Raw genomic sequence first — 11,422 nt, forward strand, 5'->3', positions numbered from 1 at the left:
CAATGCAGGGGTTCGGGTGGATTATTTAAAAAAATGTCCTCTTTTTAGCGAATTTGCTTCTTTTGCCGTAATATGTTTTACTACTTCGTTTTTACAAGTATTCATTACCCGAAGAAATCATCGATATCGTATCGATATATAGTATTTACAGTACGTGCATGCACAATAGACCGCTCTGTATACTACAGACTTCTCTCTCAGCAATACACCACCAGAACACTGCTGTGTCACAAGCGACAGGTGTTAACCGGGATTTGAAGGAAGCCTCTTTTAAATGGATGGCGCTGAAAAGTGATATTGATTATTGCGATGATGAAAAATGTATCATGTAGCAAACCCTTTAGTCAGCTGTTAAATAATAAATCGCCTGTTCTAGGTCTCGAGCGTGTTCTGTCTAAGGGGGGGCTATTGGATCTTCGCCACTTGCTGACATGACTTTAAGCTGTCAAGACAGAAGCTAACTATGAAGACAAAGGGTAGACTAACCCTATATTAAAAAGAGCAATGAATAATTCAAAGATTAATGGTCAAACAACTATGACCAAATACCTGGGGTCAGTGACCTTACTGTTATGATGGAGCTGGACGATTTCAGGATCCGTGCCTGATGGGCCATTGTCAAAAAAACCACCTTAAATTAAACGTAAACCAACAACAACCTGGAAGTATCACTATTCGAATCCATAAATAACCATCAGTTAAGCTTCTTATTGCTGAAATCCCTAAACATCACGAACTGATTTCCAAACATTTCTTAATCAAGGAGGCCGTCCACTAACTGACACTCACGCAGGACGAGCTACATGGACCCTTAATTGAATCTGAGTAACCTCCAATTAACAATATGGGCCGATCATCGTAACTCCTTAGTATGATAATAATGTTAAACAGACATGCTTTATGACCATAGTCCCTTCACTGAAGTTAAGTTAAATGAACGCGCTTCATGACTCAAGTGATCCTTCAGTGAGGATAAGTTAACGTGGTCGGTGACCACAGTGTCACGACATAACTTTTAACCCATTAAGTCCAATCAATGCAACTAATTAACAACCAACAACAACAAATACGCCTGAATACTTAACATTAAGTTAACACACGCAAATCAATCTTAACTTTATCTAAACCGCTGAATGAATATTCAACTAAGACTGATGTTTTATTTGCCTGGATTACCTGGTGGTTTTCAACAACAATTACAGTCTTGCGACCATCAATCATTAATACTTGTCACTAACATATTTTGTTTCATTGGATTAAGTTTTCGGAATACAATCCGAAAAAACCGTGTTTAGAGAAATCCTATGCTACTACAGCGTTGAAATAAATAAACCAAATCACCATTATACTGCACCATTCAAAAGTAACTCTAAAATAAAATATTTAAATTTTGCTTGCTACACTATGTCGCACCGACACAGATAGGTCTTATGGTGACGATGGGAGATGAAAGGCCTAGGAATGAGAAGGAAGCGTCCGTGGCCTTAATTAAGGTAGGCCCTACAGCCCCAGCATTTGCCTGGTGTGAAAGTGGGACACCACGGAAAACCATATTCAGGGCTGCCGACAGTGGGGTTCAAACCCACTATCTCCCGGATGCAAGCTCACAGCTGCGCGCCCCTAACCGCACGGCCAACTCGCCCGGTAATATTTAAATTAGTCCGACTCATGAACACCCCTTTACTACAACACCAATGCAAAGTACATCTACACTACCACAACCCCGAATAAACGCAAATAATGAAAATTACACATCTAAGTTTATGTACACCATGTTTACCACATGGACTAAATTACTGGTAACTGCATTATTGTATGGAATTCAATATGGTGCTAATCCCATGTGCTAACTAGCAAACGCGCTCTCAGTTAGGGGGTGTTGTCTAGCTGCATCACTTCACTAGTCCTGTGTATGGGGCATCTCTATCCCAAGAACACTATCCGTTCTTTCAACCATTAACCATCGTCACAAATCATCGATGACCCCATCTACTACAAAATACATTACATACATTACATTCTCTAACATTACAAGCTCAACTTCCATTGAAAGACAACAAATGGATGGACACTGGGGATACAATCGCTGAGTGTTAAACTAGCAAACTCGAAAGATATAGTACAGGACTTACTAATGACTCCACTGAAAATTTTGCTTGGGGAATGCAAATGAGATTCAAAACAATCTCCCATAATATAAAATCAACATTTAATTGCTGTTACAACGCGCCTTAGGCCCTCCTTTCTAATTCTGAAGCGACTGCAGACTATAGATTTAGACTGGGAATGAGCAGCAGGATTCTGAAGCCGGAAGCGTGCAGCCACCGCCATCTTCCGTCACTACACTACCCCGATGCATCGTGTAAAACATTAGACAAAACGGGAATATTGGACAGGAGATATTTAAAATAATTAAAAGAACATCGAAATAACAACAATAACACTGATCAATTCGACCTATTAGGTCATTTATTTTGCTGTTAAAAAAAGGAACACTCGTATATTAATTTACAAATGCTTAAAAATAGCCAACCTGTTATAGACCGATCTGTGGTCAGATCTGTTTCCATTCAACTCTCTTACGGCACGATTCACACGTATTTTCTAGTACAGTGATGAAATAACACTATTAAGACGATAAACATCCGTGTCTATTGGGTTTAGGCCTGAAGTATGTGAGCTTAACTTTGACAACAAACTTGTTTCATACAAATGAGCTGTGACTTCGTTAGGTATGTTGACTTTCATGACAGAGCTTCAACCATTACAAGTATTCTCTCTGAAATACATATCAGTAAGTTTGCACACAGAAACAATATCTTTGATAGCAACTGACAGATTACCCCTATTCTTGAAGGAAATTTATGGACAAGGATTTTCCTTTTGTACAATTGCTTCCTTACAAGTATCACACTGTAGAGCACACATCCTGACATAGATTCATTAATATTCTGTGATAATAAACAAAACACCAATTTCGATTTATGCAAATTAATAATGCTTCCATTCTAATTTTATCAGTAATTTTGACATCCTTACAACATTTATTTAAAGAATACAAGGGACCGAGACCACTATTATTCAATTACTAACATAATAAAAACAAAAGATTAACCTATAACCAAGTGTTGTACTAACAATACTATTATTATTATTATTATTATTATTATTATTATTATTATTATTATTATTATTATTTGTGTATGGGCCCTATTGGATAACGCATTACATTTATGATTCGCCTTTCTAACAGACCATATTGCTTTCATTCTTTCACTGTGTGCCTGTTTTCTTTCTTATGACCACTTAGTCCCCGATGTTTTAAGGATTTCATTCTCTGGCTTTACTACCCATCTATGTATCTTGTGACGGTAAATGTTTCTGTCCAGTATTTCTGATGGTTCTATTTGGGCCTTTTGAAACGCTCTGTATTCAAATTCCTCTTTCTAGGAATTGGGTGGAAGTTACGCCTTGCAATTTGAATCCGTGAAAGTTCTTGACATGGCCTTCAAGTAGGCTATACTGAAAATGGATCAGGTCGCAAAGTCTCCTTGTGACATGGTCGCAGGTAATGTGAAGTAAAAGAAAAATCCAAAGGAGAAGGAACGATGGCGTTTCTCTGGACATCCCAAGGATAAAGGAATATTTTTACTTTATTTTATAATACACAAAAGATAAACAAAAAGCATGTGAAGAAAAGGTAATTGCGGTAATGTTCCTTGTTGTTGTCAGGACACTGTCGGAACCATCGCTGCTGATACCATCAGACTCCGTGACGAAGACGACTGCCACAGCTACCACGACCCCACGGAGCGGCAGGACGGGCCGGGAGAAGCACCGCCATCGCCGGACTCGGACCCCCAGACACAAGTCCGACAAACACCGGAAACACTCACGCTTCGGATACGAGATTCAAGACGTGGATGCGTTCCTCACCAAGGTAAACACATCCAGTTCCTTTCTCTGAAACGACTGAACTCAATGCCAACCTGCATTAATTTAGTGAAACAGCTATACATTTTATAGGTGGCAAAAAAGAACACCTTTATCTTTGTTGTATCCCATGCACCGAGCAGCTGGAGCCTCATTTCGCGACTAGTCAAAACCTGGCCCGATGATGCAAGCACATGGAAATAAAGAGAAACTAACATTCAGAGACATAACTGAAGGGTGCAGCCGAACAGCGGGACAAGCGCCAGTCACTGTGCACGTGTTACTTCGCGCGGTAACGCAAGAAGCACGATCTAACATGCTAGATTGTGCCTCGTGAAGTGTCGTAATGTAACTCATGACTTCTTTGTACGTGTTCACCTCTGCTAAAGGGAGGGATGTGTGTGTATAATCCATTACAGTAGACATGTACCACACCGTAGTAGGCACAATTTTAGCAGGAACACCGAGAATCCCGCAATCGTTTCCTTTTATGCAAGCCCATTCTGTTTTATTTAGTCGTCTTTCATCACATTGCGATAGTTTCACGATATCCGACATACCTAGGCACCGAACAGGAATGAGTTTAACAAAGATTGAGAAAGCACAAACAAACGTGTTAGACTCGGGAGGAAGGAAAGCCCAGACTGCTTAGCGGGGGCTGCACGAAACGGCAGTGCTCTCATTGCCCCGTTGTTCCACTAGCCACAAAATAGGACTCGTTCAACAAAATCGAGCCTGCCTCGCTTTCTAGTGGATTCCCCCTTTAAAAGACTACGAATCACGTTAAAAGAGGCCTCGATCTTGAATGTCCACTGAAATTTCTACTTGGCTCAAATTGGCGCTTGTCCCGCTGTTCGGTCGCACCCTTCAATTGTAAACCAACAGAACTCTTGAAGCCTCGAAGGTTGGATTTCAGATCGTAAACTGAATATATCATTGACCTTGATCGTATTGTTGTTCTTCTGTATTTTCATGTAAGATTTTACTGCAATCTGAATATCAACATAGTTCACTTTTATCAGTGTCTTTATAATGACAAGTCTTGCATGCGCACACCACACAAGCACCTTGATTATGTTCTATCAGTATTTTGTAACTAGCGATCCTGTAAGCTTGAACATGATTTACAAAATAAACGAAGAACTGTTCTTAAACTGGACAATTCTTATCGATGCGACATGAATACTTTGGTTTATAAATGATATTAACCTGGAAATACGAGTGACAGTATCCTTCTCTCCTCGCAGAGGGTTCGTGCCAAGCTATATTGAGACTTCCAATTATCCTAGAACTCGACAGTAGAGAATTGGGGGATTCGTGGATGGTTTGTAAATCAATAATTCTTATTTACAATATGCTTACCCTGGAGATTTAGATTTCATAGAGTTTTCGTGCCACATCTGGGAGAACGGAAGCTGGAGAAGGTACCAATGTTTTCGAAAAATTAAGAGTGCTGTGCTCATTAATAACAAGCCCGCATTCAAGTCAGAATTTAAAATCAGATTTGAAAACTTTACGTACTTTACATCACAGCCTGCACGGTTGCTAGATAACATTGTCTCGCTATCCATCCACACGGTTGCTAGGTAACATTGTCTGACCATCCATCCATACCTTACATCACAGCCTGCACGGTTGCTAGGTAACATTGACCATCCATCCATACCTTACATCACAGCTTGCACGGTTGCTAGGTAACATTGACCATCCGTCCATCCATACCTTACATCACAGCCTGCACAGTTGCTAGGTAACATTGACCATCCATCCATACCTTACATCACAGCCTGCACAGTTGCTAGGTAACATTGACCATCCATCCATACCTTACATCACAGCGTGCACGGTTGCTAGATAACATTGACCATCCACCCATACCTTACATCACAGCCTGCACGGTTGCTAGGTAACATTGACCATCCATCCATCCATCCATCCATCCATCCATCCATCCATCCATCCATCCATCCATCCATCCATCCATCCATCCATCCATCCATCCATCCATCCATCCATCCATACCTTACATCACAGCGTGCACGGTTGCTAGGTAACATTGTCTCGCTATCCATCCATACCTTACATCACAGCCTGCACAGTTGCTAGGACCATTGACCATCCATCCATACCTTATATCATAGCCTGCACGGTTGTTATGGTGATATTTCCATCATATATTTACGTCAAAAAAGCCTAACATTCGTCCACACCTCGCCACACACCCAGGTAATAGTGTGCATTGAATTCCCCTCCATTTGTCGCCGTGAAAAACAAATGATCCATATCATCTACATTCAATTTCTCTGTTATTTTCTTATCATAATTCCAAATATATGTTAAAATGTGACTGAAGTTATGTGTTTGTGGCAGGCATCAATAGAGAAGCCAGCTAACATACCGGTGGTGCTGGCCTCCCCGTGCGTGCTGTACCAGACGCGGATCGGCGGCTACCAAGAGGAAGTGGCTCTTCCTCTCGGGATGGTGGTGAACGCAGTGTTCAAGAACCAGGCCTGGCTCTACGTGCAGACGCCGCACGGTGAGGAGGGCTACGTCAACTATGGAGCGTGCTTGCCGCTGGGGATTCTGCCCCCGCCTCAGCGGTCCAAACCGCCGCCCTGCTGGGAGACACACACCGACATCTTCCCTCAGCCGCTCGGCAACAGGACGGACACGGAGAAACTGCGGGATGGCACGCGATCGGAGTGCGGCAGCTCGCGCTGCAGACGTGGTCGCTACGAGCGGGACGCGGTGTCGGCGTGCGGAGAAAGGAGTGTGGACAGGCTGTACCTGCGTGCGGCGGCCAGCGCCAAGTGCAAGGGCACCACGAGACACACACTGCTCGTCATCAGGTCCGACTACAACAGCAAGGGACGGAACACACTCACCGTGTCCAAAGGGGACGTAGTGGCGTTGATAAGCGGACATCTCAAGGACTGGTTCTGGGTGAGGAGTCGAGACGGCAACGAGGGCTTCATTCCGTCGGTGGTGGCTGGACACGGCTTTTTATGAGTGTGGGACATTATCCGTCGGTAAAGAAGAGAAAGACTCCATGGTTGGTTAAAAAACAAGCCGACTGTTGAGAACGTGATCGAGACAACATAGCCTCTAGTTTTACAGGGGTGTGACTTCTCATTGCTCATACATTTGCCTTCGTTTACGTTTTATTTAGCTTGCGGTAGCGGCGCATATGTTAAATAAAAAAGAACATTATAAAAGATTCGAACGGGTCCGTGACGGTGCCCTGGCGTGGAAGTATCGAGTTTCTAACAGCTTCATCGTAATGCTTGGCTGACTTTGAGTCACTCTGTACTCTCGAAAGCATTTTATTATCCATACGTCACAACATTTTCGCACCACATATTTATCGCCATTACTTTGTAGGACTCGCACTGTTGGCCGCGCTACAGGGCGCCGCCAAATCTATAAAATCGAATGCATTGTTTATTAAGGAACATCGCATATTGCGCCTCGCGCGATGTAGACAATTACTCGCTTCGATCGTTACTGTAACCAATTACGCTATAGTACGGCCGACTATAGACAATACTGGACACTTCCGTATTCTCCCCTACTAAACTGAGAGACATGTTGACTGGCGCACCTGGTGGCAAGATCCATGTTAAGATTGATAGAAATAAGGAAACTCAATAATGATATCGTTTTGTCCCAATTCTTGGCTGAATGAACGGCGTTGAGGCCTTCGGTTCAGAAGGTCCCGGATTCGATTCGCGGCCGGGTCGGGGATTTTAATCGCGGCTAATTAATTCTTCTGGTTCGGGGACTGAGTGTTTGTGTTTGTTCCAACACGTTTCTCTTCATATTCAGACAACACACACTTCCAACCACTAAGGTGCTTAAATGTTATTTTTGCCTACAACAGACTCTCAAATAGTTTCTAGAATATTTCTAGGCAGCTTCAATTCTACGTTACTCTAATAGGCATGAATTAAAATACAATGTTTATTTTGCTAGATTGATAGTAACTCGTTAGGGGGAAATATAAATCAAGTTTCACTCACCTGTTTGCAGCAAACCATTACTTACGGAATTACAGGATGGCAAACCAGACGAATAAGTTAAATTAACACAAACGAGAAAGGTTTTAAAAAAAAGAAAGTTTGCCTCCAAGAACATGAGAATGATCTTATCTGTAAAGCTAAGTCATTGTTGTGCAAAATTACCGATGAATGCTAGATCCAGGTGCGAACACCTGGATAGTTGAAGAAAATCTTACATTTAAATTTAAGTTGCGTTAATCAAACGTGAAAGAATGAGCAGTGCTCACCCTATAAACTAAAAGGCAAATATCAAAATGTTAACTCTGTATCCCCAAGAAATTTTCTGTGTAAAATCAGAGTGACAATATCTGTTCATAAGTTGCAATCAAAATACCTTCATTTCTTTGGGGATAAACTCCAGTCATTGCACAACACTCGAAGCGTTCCATTCAACATTTTGACTTTATGGACACAGTTGTATTTCCTAAATTTAGACACAGTTCTCAAGATGATATGTTTTGAATTTAACAGGACATTTGAGTGATGCCAACGGAATGAAGGCAGAACTGAGATGCAGAAACTTTTACCAGCGTAATGACTTTGTAATTATATTTATTGGGGTGCTGTCGCGGTGAATCATAGTCATTTGTGTTATTTAATTTCAGCCAAAGAAAGTCATTACAAGGCTGGCTTTTTAGTGGAATTTCATGTAACTACTCATGATAATAAGAATAATGTAGTAATTTAATGTAGAGTGTGTAATAAAGATGTTAACTGTGTATCCTTCATTGTAATGGTTCCTCCTCCTCCTCTTCTACCATCCAGAGTAACTAGTCAGACAAAAGGCTACGATTGGTTGTTATAATTATTTTGGATACGTTCGCAAAGGAATGTAATTATGAGCCATAGATATTCTATTGAACAATAGTTCATTTAACCCTTTGACACCGACCTCCATGCGTGGTATAGACCCCTGCACCCCTAACTTCATTTTGTTCTCACTTGTAAAGTTTTAAAGTTGCTGAGATGGAAATGGTATATCTTCAAAGGTAAGATCTCTGCCTTCCTTGTATATATGAATCATCCCAAATCAGTGTTTATTTCTTTCTTTCTAAAGTGTTTGAAATAGTCTGATCTCTTTCGACTTTAGAGCATTGAGGCCAACGAGCTAGAATGTCATAGAGAGGCGGAAGTGCTGCCTGGCTGAAGCTAATTGAACGTCCGTCCGCCATGTTTTCGATGGTCACATATGCAAGGGGACGTGGTTCTCGAATGGCGAAAAATGTTGAATATACGCATTACAGAATCACTGGTGCAAAATTAAGGCCGTTAGCCGAAAGCTTAGAGCATTATAATCACAGAGTGCGAATAGCGCCATTTCATCCTCGTTGGAACGCGAGGCCAGATTAGTTCGAAAAGGATGTAAGGAGAATCGTTATACTGTGACATACGAACAGCCCACGTAATCGGAACCCTGCTTGGCTGTTGTGGTTAAGCGTAAATTACAATAAAAAACCGTGGACATAAGTTTTTATGACGGAAATTCGTAAAATGAAAGGGACCTATGATTGATTACGACCTCAATCTGATCATCATTTTAAACGTATTGCATTCCCATGGGTAGCACCATAATGGTTTAATGTAGCCGGGCTGAGTGGCTCAGACGGTTGAGGTGCTGGCCTTCTGACCCCAACTTGGCAGGTTCAGTCCTGTGGTCAGCCTCGTATCGACAGATTTATTGGCACGTAAAAGAACTCCTGCGGACTAAATTCTGGCACCTTGGCGTCCCCGAAAATCGTAAAAGTAGTTAGTGGGAGATAAAGCGAATAACATGCTTTATAATTCTTATAATGTAGGGGACGGTATCGCACCAACACATCCAAGGTTTCCGGCGACGTAGAGGGCTAATATTGGGAATTAATGTACAGCCTCGCGTGAAAATGGGAGACACGGAAAACCATCTTCAGGCTTGCTGAAGGTGGGATTCAAACTCTCTATCTCCCGAATGCAAGCTCATAGCACACCATGTGGGTTTGGGCGGTGGAATAACAGCCACGGTATCCCCTGCGACTTAAAGGGGCCCCGCGTGGAAGCGTGGGTTGGTGACCACAGGGCCCTTAGCTGAGTCCAGGCATTGCTTCGGCTTATTTGTGCCAGGCTCCTCATTTTCCTCTACCAGTATCTTATCAGACCTCCCTTGGTCAGCTCTTGTTCTTTTCAGACCCCGACGGTATTAGGTTTGCGAATCCTAGAGAGTCTTTCATTTTCATGCCTTTCGTGGCATTTGTCTCTTTATGGCAGTCATCTTAAGTTTTCATAACATCGGACCCCTTCCTTTTTTTCCTTTGATTAGTGTTAACAGCTGTACTTCCTCTTAGAACAATCATCACCACCACCACCACCAAGCTTATACAGATTCGCGACCCTAACAGCATGGTCATCTCGCTCGATGCTTCGTTTACTAGGTGAAAGGTGACCTTGAAAGTTTCCCATTATGAACTGTAGCCTGATTTTATTAAATATTAATGCGACTGACATCTACAATAAACACTTCATATACCGGGCGAGTTGGCCGTGCGCTTAGGGTTTCCCATTTTCACACCAGGCAAATGCTGGGGTTGTACCTTAATTAAGGCCATGGCCGCTTCATTCCAACTCCTAGACCTTTCCTATCCCATCGTCGCCATGGCCGTTTCATTCCAACTCCTAGACCTATCGCCATAAGACCTATCTGGTGTCGGTGCGATATAAAGCCACTAGAAAAACACACACACACACACACACTTCATAAATTTCTCGAACAGCTGTAAAATAGTGTTTTAATTATACTTGGAGTACGTTTGACTGAAATAGGCCTACATCAAACCAATGGCGAAGCACAAGACAATAGAGAGTGACACACAGCCTTCAAGACCGTTATGGAGAAAACGAAGAACCTGATCATCAAACCTGAATGAATTACAAACAACAGATTGCATCAAAATTGAACTCTCAGGGATAAAAGATAAACAGGTAGGTTACCAGGAAATAATCATTTATGATAACTCGCAAAAAGGTTAATTATCAATCACGATACATAAGTCACGCGATCATGGGCGAGAATCTAAAGTTTCATTTCTAAAAACTTACGATGATCAATAGCCACGCTCAATCTGCCTGTCACCTGATCATTAAGTTCTAGCGCCAAACTCACTTTGTTATGACAACTCGAAACATGGCTGCCCTCGATGAACTTGCCTCCGTTAGAAGAGCTGAAGTCAGGCATACAGCTCCTCGGTTATTCTAGTTCGTTGATGTAGGCTTAAATTTCTGCTGCATTCTAGCGGATGTACATAACACTACACGACATTTCCTTATGTATATTGATAGTATAAATTCGCCATCTCTTCACTGATATGAATGATGACATCATTTCGTGAGAATTCCCATAATTCTTTCAACGCCTTGAAACCTCTTACTACTCATAACATTTTTTTTTTTTTTTTTTTTTT

General features: G+C 41.9%; 1 protein-coding gene across 2 annotated transcripts in view; it reads left to right on the forward strand.

Moving 5' to 3' along the window:
- Positions 1 to 8,710, forward strand: part of LOC136882444 (uncharacterized) — a 433,191-nt gene extending 424,481 nt beyond the window's left edge. For both annotated transcript variants that reach the window (XM_067155096.2, XM_067155095.2), the window contains exons 5-6: positions 3,733 to 3,940; positions 6,304 to 8,710. In XM_067155096.2, coding sequence (XP_067011197.1) covers positions 3,733 to 3,940; positions 6,304 to 6,942 — 847 coding nt within the window. In that variant the 3' untranslated portion in view covers positions 6,943 to 8,710. The remainder of the gene's footprint in view (positions 1 to 3,732; positions 3,941 to 6,303) is intronic.
- Positions 8,711 to 11,422: the final 2,712 nt, after the last annotated feature.

This window comes from Anabrus simplex, chromosome 10 (genome assembly GCF_040414725.1).
Source record: "Anabrus simplex isolate iqAnaSimp1 chromosome 10, ASM4041472v1, whole genome shotgun sequence".
Classification (NCBI taxonomy): domain Eukaryota; kingdom Metazoa; phylum Arthropoda; class Insecta; order Orthoptera; family Tettigoniidae; genus Anabrus; species Anabrus simplex.